At 35.0% G+C, this 16,572-nt stretch overlaps 1 protein-coding gene across 1 annotated transcript in view; it reads right to left on the reverse strand.

The window, feature by feature from the left end:
* The window catches only part of LOC110595293 (centrosomal protein of 112 kDa-like), a gene marked incomplete at its 3' end in the record, with an annotated part of 80,726 nt that overhangs the window by 1,583 nt on the left and 62,571 nt on the right, over positions 1–16,572 (reverse strand). Inside the window, exons 5-7 of the mRNA XM_021710479.1 lie at positions 10,992–11,078; positions 7,572–7,671; positions 4,589–4,707 (exon numbers count right to left, since the gene is read on the reverse strand). Of these exons, the coding sequence (XP_021566154.1) occupies positions 4,589–4,707; positions 7,572–7,671; positions 10,992–11,078 (306 nt within the window). The remainder of the gene's footprint in view (positions 1–4,588; positions 4,708–7,571; positions 7,672–10,991; positions 11,079–16,572) is intronic.

The following is a 16,572-nucleotide window of genomic DNA, read 5'->3' on the forward strand; positions in this document are numbered from 1 at the left end:
CTCCAGTCTGGGCGACCGAGTGAGACTCCAACTCAAAAAAAAAAAAAAAATGAGTCACTTAGCTGGTACAATAACATAGTCAAGCCCATTGCAGCCAGATCTCAATGCTCCTTCATAGCTGTCAATTAACACTCATAGTAACTCTGATAAAGGAATGTAAAGGAGTCACTCAGAGTTCTACAGTCACATCTATGAGAGCAATGATATGTTACATTGGTTTCCTCATGTTTACGGTCTCTAGGCCATAAAACAAATGACTGCTGGATGTCAAAAATCTAGTGTACTTAGTAGCCCATTCACAGGTAGTGATTTCTCAGGTGTATCCCCCAGTTGTTTTGTAAAGGAACAGTGGCTGTAGGTGAGATGTCTGTAAATCAGTCTGACACATATAACTCATCCAAGAAATTAATGCTCGAGACTACAAGAACAAAAATGGACTGGCAAAAACAAGAATGCTATAACTGATTTGTTATAAGATTGACTGATTTGTTTGAAGATTAGATGAATATATCTAGTCAGGTAATCTAACTAGAGATGATTAATATGTAATCAGTCAACAAATTTTATTAGTACCTAGTATGTACCAGGCACAACACAAAATAAGAACAATGAGTTGGAGTCCAGGTCACTCAGTCTGGGAGGGTTTTAAAGAGCAAACACTCCCCTGAGGGATAAACCATCTAATTTACCAGAAAATATTATTAGGCATGCTACAAAATACACATCTCACTAGGGTTTATGAAACCACAGACTTCCATCATGGCTCTGATGAGTTGACTCATATAAATTACTAAGGAGATTTTTCATCGAGAATTTGGCAATGGGGACAGGAGACGTCAAAACCCTTCCCAGCATCCTACATACTGAACTTTGACCATGTAGTTGGCTCATGCCAGAGGAAACTCAGAGGCATCAGGAATGTGCTTAAAAGGCAAACCAACATAAAACTCCACAGGTTAACAGTACAACCACTTTGGAAAACAGTCTGACAATTTCTCAAAAAGTTAAATAGGGTTACCACGTAACCCACCAATTCCATTCCTAGATACACACCCAAGAGAATACAAAACATATGGACACACAAAAACATGTACAAAAATGTTCACAGCAACATTATTAATGAAATCCAAAAAATGGAATCAACTCAAATGTCCATCAACTTATGAACAGATAAACAAAATGTGGTATCTCCATACAATGGAATATCATCCGGCCATAATACTAACTGAACTATAGATTCATGCTACACAGCGTAGATAAAACTTAAAAACCTTACAGTAAGTGAAAGAAGCTAGTCACAAAATGCCACATATTATATGATTCCATTTATATGAAATGTCCAGAATAGGAAAATCCATTTCCTATTCTGAAAAAGACAGAAAGTAGATTGGTGGTTGCGATCTGGGGGAGGGGGAAATGGGAACTGACTGACAATGGGTACAAGGTTTCTTTCTGGGGTGATGGAAAGTCTGAAAATTATTTTGTGGAGACAGTTGCACAACTTTGTGAATATATTAAACCATAAAATTGTACACTTTAAGAGGGTAAATTGAATGGTATGTGAATCATAACTCAGCTGCCCTCAGATTAAAAGCAGCATAATATGGTCAAATAACTGAAGAAAGTTTTGTATGGCTAGTGAGAAAGTATGCAAAAGTTAGCAGGATTATGACAAAAGATGAGGTTTAAAGAGCACAAGAGTCTCTTCATGAAAAGTGTGGTAAATCCTATGGACAACAGGAACCACTAGAGTGATATAAACACAGTCATGAGGCCAACCAGATTTGTGGTTCTGAATGATCAATTCACCTGTATTGTGAGATGTGGACTGAAGACAGCAGACTAGAAAGTAGAACCCCGCTACAGGATATCCAGGCAAGAGATGGGGATCTCCTAAACTAGGGAAGTGACAATGGTCAATACAGTCAAAAGATATAAAAATGAACAGAACTTGGCAAGTGATTAGACATGTGGAATGAGGCAAAAACAAGAGTCTTTGAGTAGCTGGCTACTTATTCCTAAGGGAATACCCTTAGGAAGGAGAATAACTTTTGGGACAAAGGAAAACTATGGAGTCTGGGGACACAAGAGGAATTTAAATCAAGGAGAGAATTTAAATAGGTAGTCAAATTTTAAATAGAAAGACTTTGGTTAAGAGATATACAATGGATACTTCTATTCGGTAGTACACACACACACACACACACACACACACACACACACACACACAGATACACATCGCATCACATCACCTTGTCCATATAGAATACATAATATTTTTGAATGACTGACTGCATAAATCACAAAATGAATCTATCATGTGCTTATTAATTTTGGTACCTATCCTGCTAGCACTAGGTTTTCATCTCTGCCCAAATTTATGTGGAATTGTAATACATACACACACACACACACACCTTCAACCAGATTTGCAGTGTTTGCACATCCACCTTTGTATAACTGTAAGGAAAACTTAGGTATTATTATATAACAGTGTAAAAAAGATAGAACTACATAACTGTAAAAAAGATTTACTAATCCAGCAGAAACAATCAACAGAGTGAAAAAGCAACCTACTATGAGAAAATATATTTGCAACCTACACATTTGATATGGGGTTAATATCCAAAATATGAGGGGGGACCCCAAAAAGGTGGAATTATTTTTTGGGGGGCGGGCCCCTTGACGTACACTCAGAATTTATTCCTCCAGGTCAAATGGACAGCCAAGGTTTCTATCTGGAAGTGTTGAGAAGGCTGTGTCATTATTTGCAGAAGGAACACTCCAAGTTGTGGCAAACAGGTGACTGGTTCTCCCATCATGACAACACACCTGCCCACACCGCAGAGTGTTCAGCAGTTTTAGACCAAAAACGGCATCACCCCCATGCCCCGCCCTCCCTATACACCCCATCTCGCCCCAAGCAACTTTTTTTTGTTTCCCCAGATGAAAAAAATCCTCAAAGGAAAACGTTTTGCCAATGTGGAAGAGGTGAAACAAAAAAATGGCAGAAGCACTAAAAGTTGCCCAAATAGATGAGTTGAAAAACTGTTTTGAGCAGTGGAAAAAGCATCTCGATAGGTGTATTGCATCAAACAGAAAGTAAGTTGAAGGTGACTGAAGTTTAAAGGTGTAAGAATAAACACAAAATTTTGTATGAATAAATTGCAGCTTTTTGGAGCCCCTCTCCATACATAAGGAACTCAAACAACTCAACAGAAAAAATAATAATAATAACCTAATGTCTAGAAAGGGCCAAGGAAAAAAGCACAACATCACCAATCATCAGGGAAAGGCAAATCAAGCCCACAAATAAGATTTCACCTCACTCTTGTTAGAATGGCTACCAACAAAAAGTCAAAAGATATGAAGTGTTGATGCAGACGTGGAGAACAGAACAACCCTTCAGACTGCTGCTAAGAATGAAGATTAATACAGCCATTATGGAAAGCACCATAGTTCCTCAAAAAATTAAAACCAGAACTACCATATGATCCAGCAATCCCCCTACTGGCTATATATCCAGGGGTAGTAAAGTCAGTACATCAAAGAGATATCTGTACTCTCATGTTGACTACAGCACTATTCACAATAGTCAAGGAATCAATCAAAGGGCCCTGAATGGAAAAAGAAAATGGTGTGTGTGTGTGTGTGTGTGTGTGTGTGTGTGTGTGTGTGTGTGTGTGTGTGTAATAGAATACTATTCAGCCATTCAAAAAAGGAAATCCTGTCATTTGCAACAAGATGAATGAACCTAGAGGATACCATATTAAGTAAAATAAACTGGGAACAGAAAGACAAACACTGCATAATCTTACGTACATGGAATTTTTAAAAGTTGAGCTCATAGAAGCAGAGAATAGAATAGAGGTAATCAGAGGCTGGGGAGAAGAGGGAGGAAGAGGGATGAAGAGAGGCTGGACAAGGGTACAGTGCTGCAGTCAGGAGAAAGAAGTTCTGATTTTCTAATATACAGTAAAGTGATTATAGCTAACAATCTGGTATTGTATATTTCAAAAAGTTAAAAGAAATTTTAATGTTCTCACCACAAAGAACTGATAAATGTTTGAGGTAGTAGAAATGCTAACTACTCTGATTTGACCATTACACAATATCACACTGTAGCCCACAAATATGTGTCAACTAGGTGTCAATTAAAATAAATAATTTTTAAAGCTTATACTATAAATTCTAGTCTGTAGTAAATGACATTATCTGAAGTTTCAAGAAAGAAATGCTCCAATGGCCCAAATACAAAATTAAAATTGCTTAACTTCTAAATATTGTTTTACTATTTACTAATTTTGCTTAATATCTATTGGCTATAACAAAAAATCCAAAACATTAAATTCAAGAACTAGTCAAAAAATGATGTCTAAATGCAAATATTTTATAGGCCATAGACATCTATAAGAAAATATGTCAAAACATGAAAAGTGGCTATTTCAAGATAGCCTACAATTTTTGCTATTTTTATTTTCTTTTTTAATGTTTTTCTGTATATTCTATGAAATCCATTATCTTCACAATTAAATGATACTTTGAAGATACGCTTTTACATTTTCTCTTACTATTTTATGTGGCTTACCTTTTTTTCCCAGTCATTATTTAGAGATTCTGTACTTTGTTCACATATCTTTTTCAGTTCTGCAATCTGGTTTTCTTTAGTTTCTCTGATAATTTGACAGTCACGTACAAGGGTCTGAACTGTCAAAAATAATGAAAACAGTTAAACCAAATCTAAATACCTCACAAGAGTTTGATGATATAGATTATAGAATATAGTGTACTAGATCATAGAAAACCAACTTTCACCAAGTCTTTTTACTTCTCTCTTCTAAAATATGTTTTATTCCTTGTTCTTTTTTCTCCACTCCTGCCACCACAGACAGTCTTGGATTCAACATTACTCCCTACCTAGACAATTTTACCAGTGTACTAGCCTCAGGTATAATTCCCCTCCAATAAATCCTCTTTTGCTTTTAAGAAGCCTTTAAGCAGTGCAAATCCAGCAGTATTACTCCCAGGCTTCTAGTCATTCCACAGTTCTCCTCACCTAAAAGATACAAGCCAAAGCCTCTTGCCTGGAAAACAGTTACTCATGGTCCAACTATCCTCTGGCCATATCTCTTGCCACTTACTTGTTTTAAACCTGTTTTATAAACACACTGACCTATCAACAGATTCCTAAGAGCATGTTCTTCTTACCTTACTGCCTAAACACGACCACCTATCTACCTAGAATGCTCTTCTCTCCCTCGTTGAAAAATTCCTATTCATCCTTGGAATCGCAATTCAAGAATCACCTCCTTTGAACCATTCACCAACCTATGTTCACTGAGGAGAATATGTTTCGATTTATGCATGTAATCAAGGGTTTCACAGGGCATAACAATGCCACACAGGCAAATGCTCAAAAAGATATGTAATGAATGAATAAATAAAGGAATCCATCATTTCAAAATATTGTTGCTCCTAGACACTTTAAAATTGTTTTCAGGGTTTATGTTATTAAAACAAAATATGTTTTAAATTACATAAAATATTTGCCTTATAATTCATTTATATTCCTATCTTCTTTACTAAGATTATTTAAGCAGTCACTGATTTAAGTGGAAGTGTGTTTAAGAGATTCAAGTCATCTGGATAGTAAAATAAACTCAGCCATATTTTTATTTAAATATATTTTCTTAATTTACTAAATATACTTTTTTATTTATTTACTTCAAGATAGCAAAATTTCAAAGACATTTCCCTAAAAATCATTTTCACTCTTATATCTCAACTATGCAACAAACAAGGAAAGGAGATGAATCAAAGTTAACCTAATATGAGTCTTCAACATCTAAACCATATTTCACTTTACACTTTCTAAACTAAACTGAGATCTGGTTGCAATTTTTAAAATCTTAAGAAACATTATGTTTAAACCTTAGGCATTTTTAAACCTTGGGCACATTTGAATTACCTGGTTTGAAAAGAAAACCTAGAAATAGAGAAAACTTTTAAATAAATTTAAAATATTTGTCTAGCCACTGATAATATTTAGAGAAAACCTAAACAAACTTCTTATTGCTTTCACCAACATTTAAGGATGAAAATGAATCTAAAAACATCTTTTTAACTGGCTAATTTGTACGTGCAATTGCCAAGGACATTGCCACTCACTCAGATACACTAGGGTTTGGTGAAATGGACCCAGGTAAGCTCCATACGGAAACTCCTGAATGAAAACCTTCTATCACCTTCCTCTTACTCACTGCCTATATCTTATCATGCACAAAATTATGATTCACTCTTACAGCGTTCTCCATCAGTTCCATTCTCACTCAGATATTCTGGGTCCTTCTCATCTGAACATGCAAAATTACAGAAGCACAGAAGTATAACATCTCTGAGTTGGAAGCAATTTTATACATTATCTATTCTGACCTCACCATTTTATAATGAGTAAACCAAGGCCCAGAGATTTCCTAATGTCATATATCAGACATTGACTAGTAGAGTTCAGATTTGCTATGTTTTCTAACCAGTAGAATGCTCTCTCCCTCACTCCATTCTGCCTTTGACTTCTGTGATGGTGTAGGAATTGGCCTCAACCGTGTTCCGCACACCCATTACCAGGTTGCTCCTCCCAAAACAGAAGGTCCTAAAACTCACATCTCAAAAAGCTTCTCTGGCTCCCCACCATCTGCAGGATAAAGTTCAAACTTCTAAATCTGAAAACCAAGGTCATGAGCAATCTGGCCCAAGTCAACTAATTTAACCTTTTCAAATCTCTCTCTTAACACATAGGGTATCCACTCTGGCTAAATAATTTTGAAGAATCCTTCCAACAACTTACTAATTTCAGCATTCCTATTCTAGTACCAGGAACTCTCCAACTGATCAAATCTTTAAAAACTTTTAAAATCTTACACAAAGTCTACCACCAAAAAATATTTTCAACACCCACTCTATCTAATGATCATTTCTTGATTAAGACGTTTTGGCCCATAATCATAATCAACTTAACCCTTGATTACATGCATTATTTTCCTTCTTGAGGAAAGCATAAACATGGAATACTTTTAAAGTTTTTCTGTCAATCACAATACTAGCATATAACATAAAGCATAAAGTAGATACTTCACGTAATGAATTTTACTAGATGAAGCAGAGTAATATCCTTCAACTTCCTCATGAAAGTCAGTAAATCCTAATTCTATGATGCCCTCAAGTATTTATGGCAGCTCTAGCCCAGTGAGGAGAGAGAGTTAAGAAGAAGGAGTGACAGCAGCATACTCTTCCAATTTCTTAGTCCAACTAACCACCACTACCATCCCATCATTATCACTGACACACACACACACACACACACACACACACACACACACACACACACACACACACAAACACACACACACACAGTTTTCCCCAGTCATATGGAAGCCTACAAAATTCATCCTTGTTGGAAGCCCACATAAACACTCCCATCTCATACTACAAAAGGTCAGAAATCAAATCTTATTTTCTACACTGCTAAAATAAGATGAAAAATGTTATTAAAGATTTGTGTAACAACACATTACCTTTCTTTTCAAGCTTTCTAATAGTCTCTTCAGCTTCATTTTGTTTCTTTTTGTATAACATTTTCAGTTCCTCTATTTCATTATTCTTTCTTTCTAAAATCTGCAAATAAATTTTAAATGTTTTAGTATATTGCATTGTTTTAAGTATGGGACATTTAAAAAATATTCTGACGTGCTTAATTCCAAAACATAAATACAAAAAGTGATTGCAAGAAATATGACCATTTTATGAAATGATTAATACGAACATGCAAACGTACATGCACACAAGTACACACATCTAACTAAAACAGTGGAAGGCAAAACCATGAACTATGAGGGTCTACGTCTCCAGTTTCAAGTGACCCAACAGGAGACTTAAGCATCTGCCTACTAGTCTGCTCTAACAGCAGCTAAGAGATAGCAACTATGTGATCTGCCACTCTCAGAAGCTTCCATGTAGCCTGGGATCATGGAACTTTCCTCATTTTGATTAGTGAATATTACCACAAACTGTTGTTATAGTGATTTAACTGACCTTTGAAATTGGTTCTCAAATGCCAGTGTTTTATACGTTAGGTAGAAGTATTTTGTCCCTGAAAGGGAATCAGTGATTATTTTCCTTAGATTAATGCAAAAATGGGTAAAATTTTAATGTCTAATGTTTCTCTTCACATATTTTCCTTATACCTATGAAGTTTACTCTTGTTTATCTGCTAACAAATTCCAGCAGATAACAGGTGAATGATTAATCGGCAAGCAAATACTAACAGAAAAACATAAAGAATCAATCACACAATTTTTAAATCAAGCACAATACTTTTGCAAGTCTATCTCAGCTAATCTCATACATGATTTCCCCTCAAAACTGTAAAATTATAGTGTATTTATAAAATTATTAAATATACTAGAATAATTGATTATCTGAAAGAAATGTTATCTGTTTGGGATTTTCATATACCAATTTTTAAGGAGAGTATAAGTAATGAGTTAGGTGATCCCCTTCCCTAAAACATAATTCAGAAATTAAACTGTCATAACATGACAGAGGGAAGCCATCGGAACCTGACATGCTGGTATAGTACAACTCATTACACTGCACTGGGACAGAACATCTTTCAGCTGAGTCCACCTCTGAACTCTTCCACAAGGCCCCTGCTATCACTGTAGTGCACAATACAAGGATTCCCAGATACACAGGAAGAGGACATGTAAGAGGCTCTTTTATATTCAGCTCTGCCACTGGGAATCAGAAAAGTCAGCTCAACATGTGTCAAAAATTGCCTGAAATTGTACATTGCTAATATATATTGTGCAGAAACTTTGCATTTAATCATTTAGTAAAATTTATATTTAATCATTTAATGAAATTTAATTATGATTTTATTTCTGAAAATACATCTACACATTATATTTGAAAATATCCTATAGAAATAACTAAAACGTAAGAAAGTTAGCAAGCAAGATAAAACACTAACCAAGGGGAAACAGAAAATCAAGCCAAGACTAGAGTAGGAATATCCACTTTTTTTAGACTAGGTATATAATGCCTATACACCCAAAGTCAGCCTTAAAATTACAAAAAGAGTCAGGTTTGGTAGCACCCAACTGTAATCTCAGCTACTCAGGAAACTGAGGTGGGAAGATCCTTTGAGCCCAAGAGTTCGACACTGCAGGGCATCATGATCACACCTGTGAACAGTTACTGCATTACAGACTCGGCAATAAGCAAGACCCTGTCTCTAAACAAGAAATAAAAAAGTTACTGATCAATATCTAACCACCTTTTTCTTAGTGTTTTTATTACTAGCAATTACTTCACTTTGCTTACTTTAGTCCTATAAGAAAAGGTACAAGTTTGACCCTAATGTCCACAGAAAAGCAAAAAAGGAAAACAATGTATGATAGTAGATAAGACACCAACTGCTGATGCTTAGAAAATGCCATACAAGCAACAAGTTGATGAATATACGTTTCAAATCTAGCATAAAGTCAAGGATTTTATTTCTATTTTATCTGGCACTTCAAATTTGTGGTACTGTTTTCTGCAATAAATTTCAGGGTTTATTTTAAAAGAGAAATTTCTGGAAAGAATTTTATTATTCAACGTTTTTCTTAAACTAAATCTTTGTAACAAATGCACCAAGAAGCCTATTTTAAAACTCTATCACCATGATTTTTCCAATTTTTTAAATTTATTACCTTATACATCAAGAGATTCTATTTCATTTGGACATGTTATATTGAAATTATAAAACCAACTCTCTAACATACTTATGATAGAGAGAAGCCATCAGAAACTTTATCTAAACATTTAAACTATAGAGGTAGAAACTATTATCTAAACAACTTAAATTAAAGTAAAACTCTATAAATGCAAAAAATATTTGCCTTTAACATCTGAATGGGGATGAAGAGAGGAGGAAAAATGGATTCAATATATTTATCCTTCTTAAATTCCATCAGTAGTTCTTTCCTTGTTGCTCTGAAAGAAGATGAGCCAAATATGCACCTGACAAAATACTAATGTATTTTGAGCTTTTAAAGAAAGCCAGGATTCATGATGTGCCCACAAGTACCTCCTCTGTCTCCGGCCCTCAGTTTTGGGAATCAGAATCATAGGCTTAGTTTTGAAACAGTAACTGCAATGTTCCTATTTGGATCAACCTCCATGCATTTTTTTTAGAAAGCAGGATTTATTGAGAGGACAGAAAAGCTCGCACAGTGGTGGGAGCGGACCCAAGGGGGTTGCCCCATGTATTTTTTTTTTAAAAATCACAGAGGAACATTAGTTCTACTAAATTATTTAATCATGGCTTAAATACAGTATCAACTCAATTCCATGTAGAATAACCATAAATTGATAACTTTTACTGTGCCAGTCAAGAAAAAAAATAAATTTTATTTTAAAATACAGGTTGAAAAATTAGAAAGTGTAAATCCCAATAAGCTGCTTTTAAAAAGAAGGCTTTACTGTCAGTGCTAACACTATAATGCATGCAGTCTATAACAAACAGAACTAAGTTCAAGAGTTCCTTTTTAAATTAAAAAGGAAATTTAATTGCCAGAAAACTGAAAGACTAGTAGAACAAAACAAATTCTAGGATTTACACTTGATGTCTTGTTTCAACATTCATAAAAGGCAATTACAGAATGCCAATAAAGGACTATAAAAGTCCAGACTTAAAGCAATAGTTATAGAAAAACTAAAAGGTATTGTAAATGTAAGTTTGTACATAAACACATATGTTTAGTCAATGAAGCTGACAGATCAGCCTCTGTTCGGCTATTACTTTAGCAAATTCCATTTATAACAGACTGTCATAAAACATAAGCAAGTGGATGAATGGATGGATGGATGGATAAATGAAAAGATCATCACAAGACCTAGATGTTTTAAATATTCAATATAAATAAAAGAATAAATGATACATATCCTACCTTTTGAACATCAGCATCATGTTTCTGCTGCAGTTTAAGCTTTTCTTCATGAAATTTAGCTTCCATCATTTTTGTTTTCATGTCCAACTTCAAGAAAAATATTTTAAAGGTGTAGTTAATACTTTTCCTTTGGGCAAAAAATACACAATTTTTTAAAACTCCCTATATAAAAGAGAGTATCATATTCCACTTTTACCTTGTAGTCACAAGTTGCAGCAATCACATAAATATGCTTATTACATTCTTTCAGTTACTTTCAAACTAATTAAAAGTCTTGAAAATAAATGTCACTTTGATAGGCAAAACTGACAATATTAAATACAGATTTACCACCCTTTCCCAAGGAAAAAGGTCATTTTGAAGTGGTATTTTGCATTTACATTTAAATCCGCACAACATTTTAGTCTTTATTATTTTTTGTTTAAGTAATTCTCTTCCAAGCTCTTATTTTTTTCCTATGATCACATCTAAGCACTCATTTTAAAATACTCTTATTAACCACATACGTAAATATGACAATTTGAGAATGAAAATACAGATTACTTATAAATACATCTCTCCCTCAAGAATTTTCCAGCTCTCCCTGGAACCATACCCCGACTCCCTCAAGGCAGTCACGATCTCCTCTTGAGCACTCCCTGACAACACCTCACCTCGCCAGACCAACACCACACACAGTACTGTCCTGAGCAAAGTCAGTAAAAATGTAACCAATGCTTGCCGGTAATAATAAACACATCCTACAATTAAAAGAGCAGTAGAGGCAGGTTTTAGGAAGAGCAACAAGAAACTGATCATCTCAAATGTGAAAATGTTTGGTCACCAGAGTCCTTATAATTTAAGAGAACATGCACACTGGAGCCTGAAGAACCTCATTTCTAATTCTAATCCCACTACATATTAACTGTTGTGGCTTTGGGCAATTCACCACAATTTCCTCTTCTGCTAATTATGAAAAGTTATCCTGACCTCAATGGATTGGGAAAATTATATTCAATAAAATAATATGTGAGCATAACTCAAAAGAATGTATAGCACAAAGTATATGCAAAAATATTAGTTTACAGACTCCAGGAAATTTTTTATTTAAAATATTAGAAACATACCATCAAAATTTTATCTTGAGAATGTTTGAAATATACCATATATTTTCAACTAGTTTCAAATATTAAAAAATAAATATAAATTTAGCAAGATAAACATGCACAATCAAATCAACATATCAAAATGAAATTTCAAAGTTTCACCAACAGAAGTTAATATAACACATATTCATAGCTTTCAAGCATTAAGAGTGGTGGAGAAGGAGACAATTATCCATTTACTATACAAACGTTTTCCTTATCTTGCCTCTCAGTCAAATGATATTTCTTCCTCAGTTTTGCAGAAAAAGGGATGGGATGATCTAATTCCATGTGAAGATCCTTAACAGAAACATATTTGGGGCCTACTAAAAGGGAATTAAACGCAAAAACTGTATGACAAAGCTGGTCAGGTATATGATTCATTGTCAGATACGTACTCAATACCTTCTAGAACACTTCTTATACGCTCAGCTTCTGCGGGTCAGCCCTAAATACTATGTAAGTATACCACTATCACCCCAACCCACCACCTCTCTTACCTGTCCCACCTCAATATTTAATGACCAGATTAGGAATAACCACTCAAAGCATGCTTAAACAATCCATTAACTAGCAAACAATCATTCAGATTCTTTCTCAAGAATCTGAACTAAGATAGCAAGTCTGCTACTTTGGGTAACAAACCCAAGTTCTACAGTGTAGCAACCAAGAGAAAGGAGATGAATCCTGTATACAGAAGAAAGCAAAACAAATACACAAACATAGCAAAGATTAGAAACCACATAGCATCTGAAATATGAAGTGAGCAAACTCAGGCTCCAACAGTCTCAATGACACAAGACTTCCTTGAATTCAAATAAATTTTTGCATCTGTTTTTATTTTAGGTAGCTTGATGGATGTCTGCTCTTGTAAATGAAGAGATTTATCTAAATTCTATTTTTTGGTTATAACTTTTTACTTTGAAATAGCATTAAACTTATAGAAAAGTTGCAATAATAGCACAAGGAACTTTGATATACCCTTTACACAGATTCACCAATTGTTTACATTTTGCCCCATGTCCTTTATTATTTTATATCCATATTTACATTTACATATGCATGCAGAGAGGTGCATGTATATTATTTTCTGAATAATTTGTCAATTAGAAACATAAAGTATCTTTATCCCTAAAAACTTCAGTGCACATTTCGCGAGAACACGTACACTGTCTTTAATAACCACAACACAGTTATCAAGTTCAGAAAATGTAATATTAACACAATAATATTATCTAATGCACAATTTATAGCCAAGTTTTACAAAATTCCATTTACAGCTATTTTTTCCCAATCAAGGATCCAATCCAGGATCACATGTTGCCTTTAGTTGTTATATCAAGGAGCTGTATCTCCTTTAATATGGAACAGCTTTTCTTTGTGTTTCAAGATCTTGACATTTTTTAAGAGTACAGTCAGTGATTATATGTTTCTCCATTTGGATTTGTGTGATGTTTTCTTGTGATTAGATTTATAGATTTATAGAATGACACTAAAGTGATATTGGTCCTTTTCCATTGCTTCACATTAGAAGGAAGTTTGTCCAATATTTCTACTATAAGGTTTAATAATTTGGTTAAAATAGTGAAATCAAGTTATTATAATGGTCATATTAAAAAGAAAGTTTCTCCACAGCCATTCTTTAAAAAAAATTAAGAGTATCTCTTCTCTGGAAACTTACTTTATGCCATAGAATGGCTCTATATTTCTACCCTGCCCTTTGGGGCAAAAATCCTAGACCTATCATGTCCATCTAGGCATGATAAATCATCAGGATTAAAATACAGAAACAGCCTTACTTCTATAGTAAAAGCAACACAAGGACACAAGATTTAGATGTAGTTATAAACATAGATACATGTACATGTGAGCATCTATTGACACATATATGTATACGCCAAAAGTGGTAAACCGCATTACCTAACTTAGTTTAACACAAAAGACTGAAAGACTAACCATAACACTTTTGATTTGTTGGACCTCCTCCAAATAACCCTGACTCCAAGCAACATTTAACTTTTCTTTTCCTAGAAGCAGAATATACACTATCAATTTCAAATTTAAGATAGGAAAATTAAGCCTGTAGAACTACTTTAGGATATAACGAAACAACCAGTACATAACTAACCTCTCACTGTTAACAACCATATGATAGGATAAAACCTATGAGGTGACCGTTTTCAGGTAGTGGACAGCAGGCCATGCAGTACTGTGATATGCACAAATTGAGCCCCACAATAGTCTCGGCTCTGCCTGGGTCCAACTACTGGAGCCCAAGTAGACCACTGCAGACCTGCTGAGCTGAGATGGCAGAGGTCAGAGTTCAGAGCGGCTGAAGCAGCTGGACTCTTAAGCACAGGGCACAAGGGAGGCATGAGCTGCCAGAAGAAGCCTCTGCCATTCCTTCACTATAGGCTGATGGGCTGGAATGTGTGTACATTGGGTACATAACAAAACATGGCTGCTACAGGGTAGAAAATGTAACAGATACTACAGATTAAGCAGTGCTCAGAGATACCAAAGATTCCGCCCAGCCAGTGTCTAACAACTTGTGAACACCTGTGAACAGCTGAAAGAACACAAAGACACACTTTTGGCTTACTCAAAACCTATCTAACAAAGGCTAAAAGCAAGACCCAGATAGTGTGTAGGTTAGATTCCACTGTATTGGATAATATCTTTGACTTTCTACATACTGCATTAACAGAATGGAACATCACGTGTACACAGCGTAAAGGTGATTGACTAGTAACTGAACAGCCAACAACAACAACAAAAAACTCTGTATTTTATGGAGAAAAATAACAGAATCCAGAGTTTCTACAATGTATCATCCACAATGTCCTTTACCCAGAAATTAATAAACTTGCACCAAAAAAAGAAAAGTGTCCATAAGCAAAAGCAAAACAAATAAATAATAAGTTCCAAGATGACCCTATTTCAGCATACAAAAGTTTAAAGTAGTTAATAAAAATAGCTTCCAAGAACTAAAGAAAAACATAGTCAAAAAATTGGAGGAAAATATTATTTTAATGAGAGAAGAGATACAGAATCTAAACAACGAATGAAAACTATAAAAAGGAAATAAATGAAAATTCCAAAACTGAAAAGTACAATAATAGAAGGAAACAAAAAATTACTAGATGAGCTTAACAGAAGATATGAGATAACAGAAGAAAGGACCAGCAAATTTCATGCCAAAACAATAAAATTCTCTAACCCAAACACCTGGGAGAAAGCAAAACTGATGTACTGACTTAAAAAATGAACAACATTTTAGGAACCTGTGAAACAAAATCAAACAATCTCATATATGCGCTACTGGAGAATCTATAGAACAGAGGGAAACTAGGGAAGGAAAACAAAGAAAAAAATGACAAAAATTTCTCCAAGTTTGATAAAAAATAAAAAACACTGACAGAGAACAAGAACTTTATGTGGGATAAATACAAAGAAAACAACACCTAGGAACATCCAGTCAAACTGCTAAAAACAAATAAAGAGAACGTCTTAAAAAGGCAGCCAGAGGGAAAGCTATTACATCCCGTCATCCCCCCCCCAAAAAAACCCCAAAAATAATGGCTGGACATAGTGGCTCAGACATGGAAACCCAGCAATTGAGGAGATCAAAGCGAGAGGACTGTTTGAGCTCATAAGTTCAAAACCAGCCTGGGACCTTGACTCTACAAAAAAATCAAAAAAGTAGCTGGGCGTGGTGGTGCACACCTGTAGACCCAGCTACTCGAGAGGCTCAGGCAGAAGAACCACCTGAGCCCAGGAGTTCAAGTCTGCAGAAAGTCATGATCATGCCACTGCACTCCAGTCTGGGCAAGAGTGAGACTGACTCAAAATAATAAAAATAATAACTACTTGCACCTCAGCAGAAACAACGGAGAACAGAGGACAAAGAAGTAATATCTTAGTACTGCCAAAAAAAAAAAAAAAAACCTTTCTCAGATAAAAGATGACATAATTTATCACAGTAGACCTGCACTAAATAGTAAAAGGAGTTCTTAAGAATAGAAACTTATAACTAAAGGAGAGACGAATACCAGAAATACTAAGTGGAGAAATACAAACATAATTTTTATTTTCTATAATTTCCTCAAAAGAGCACTATATAAAGAAAATATTGCTTGTTTTTGTTGAGGTCTCACTCAGGCTCACTGCGACCTTGCCCTCCCGGGCTCGGGCAATTCTTGCAGACTCCGAAGTAGATTAAACTTCAGGCGGGCACCACCATGTCCAGTCATTTTTTTGATTTCTTGTAGAGATGAGGTCTCACTATGTTGCCCAGGTTGGTCTCGAATGCCTGGGTTCAAGAAATCCTCCCACCTCAGCCTCCCAAAGTGCTGAGATTACAGGTTTGCAAGCGTGAGCCACTGTATCTAGCCTAGGATTAGACCATTTTTCACCGTTTATTAAAACTGCACTCTCGAAAGTCACAATGACATCAT

The sequence above is a fragment of the Carlito syrichta genome, unplaced genomic scaffold (genome assembly GCF_000164805.1).
Source record: "Carlito syrichta isolate Samal-C Ts95f unplaced genomic scaffold, Tarsius_syrichta-2.0.1 Scaffold78720, whole genome shotgun sequence".
In the NCBI taxonomy this organism is placed as follows: domain Eukaryota; kingdom Metazoa; phylum Chordata; class Mammalia; order Primates; family Tarsiidae; genus Carlito; species Carlito syrichta.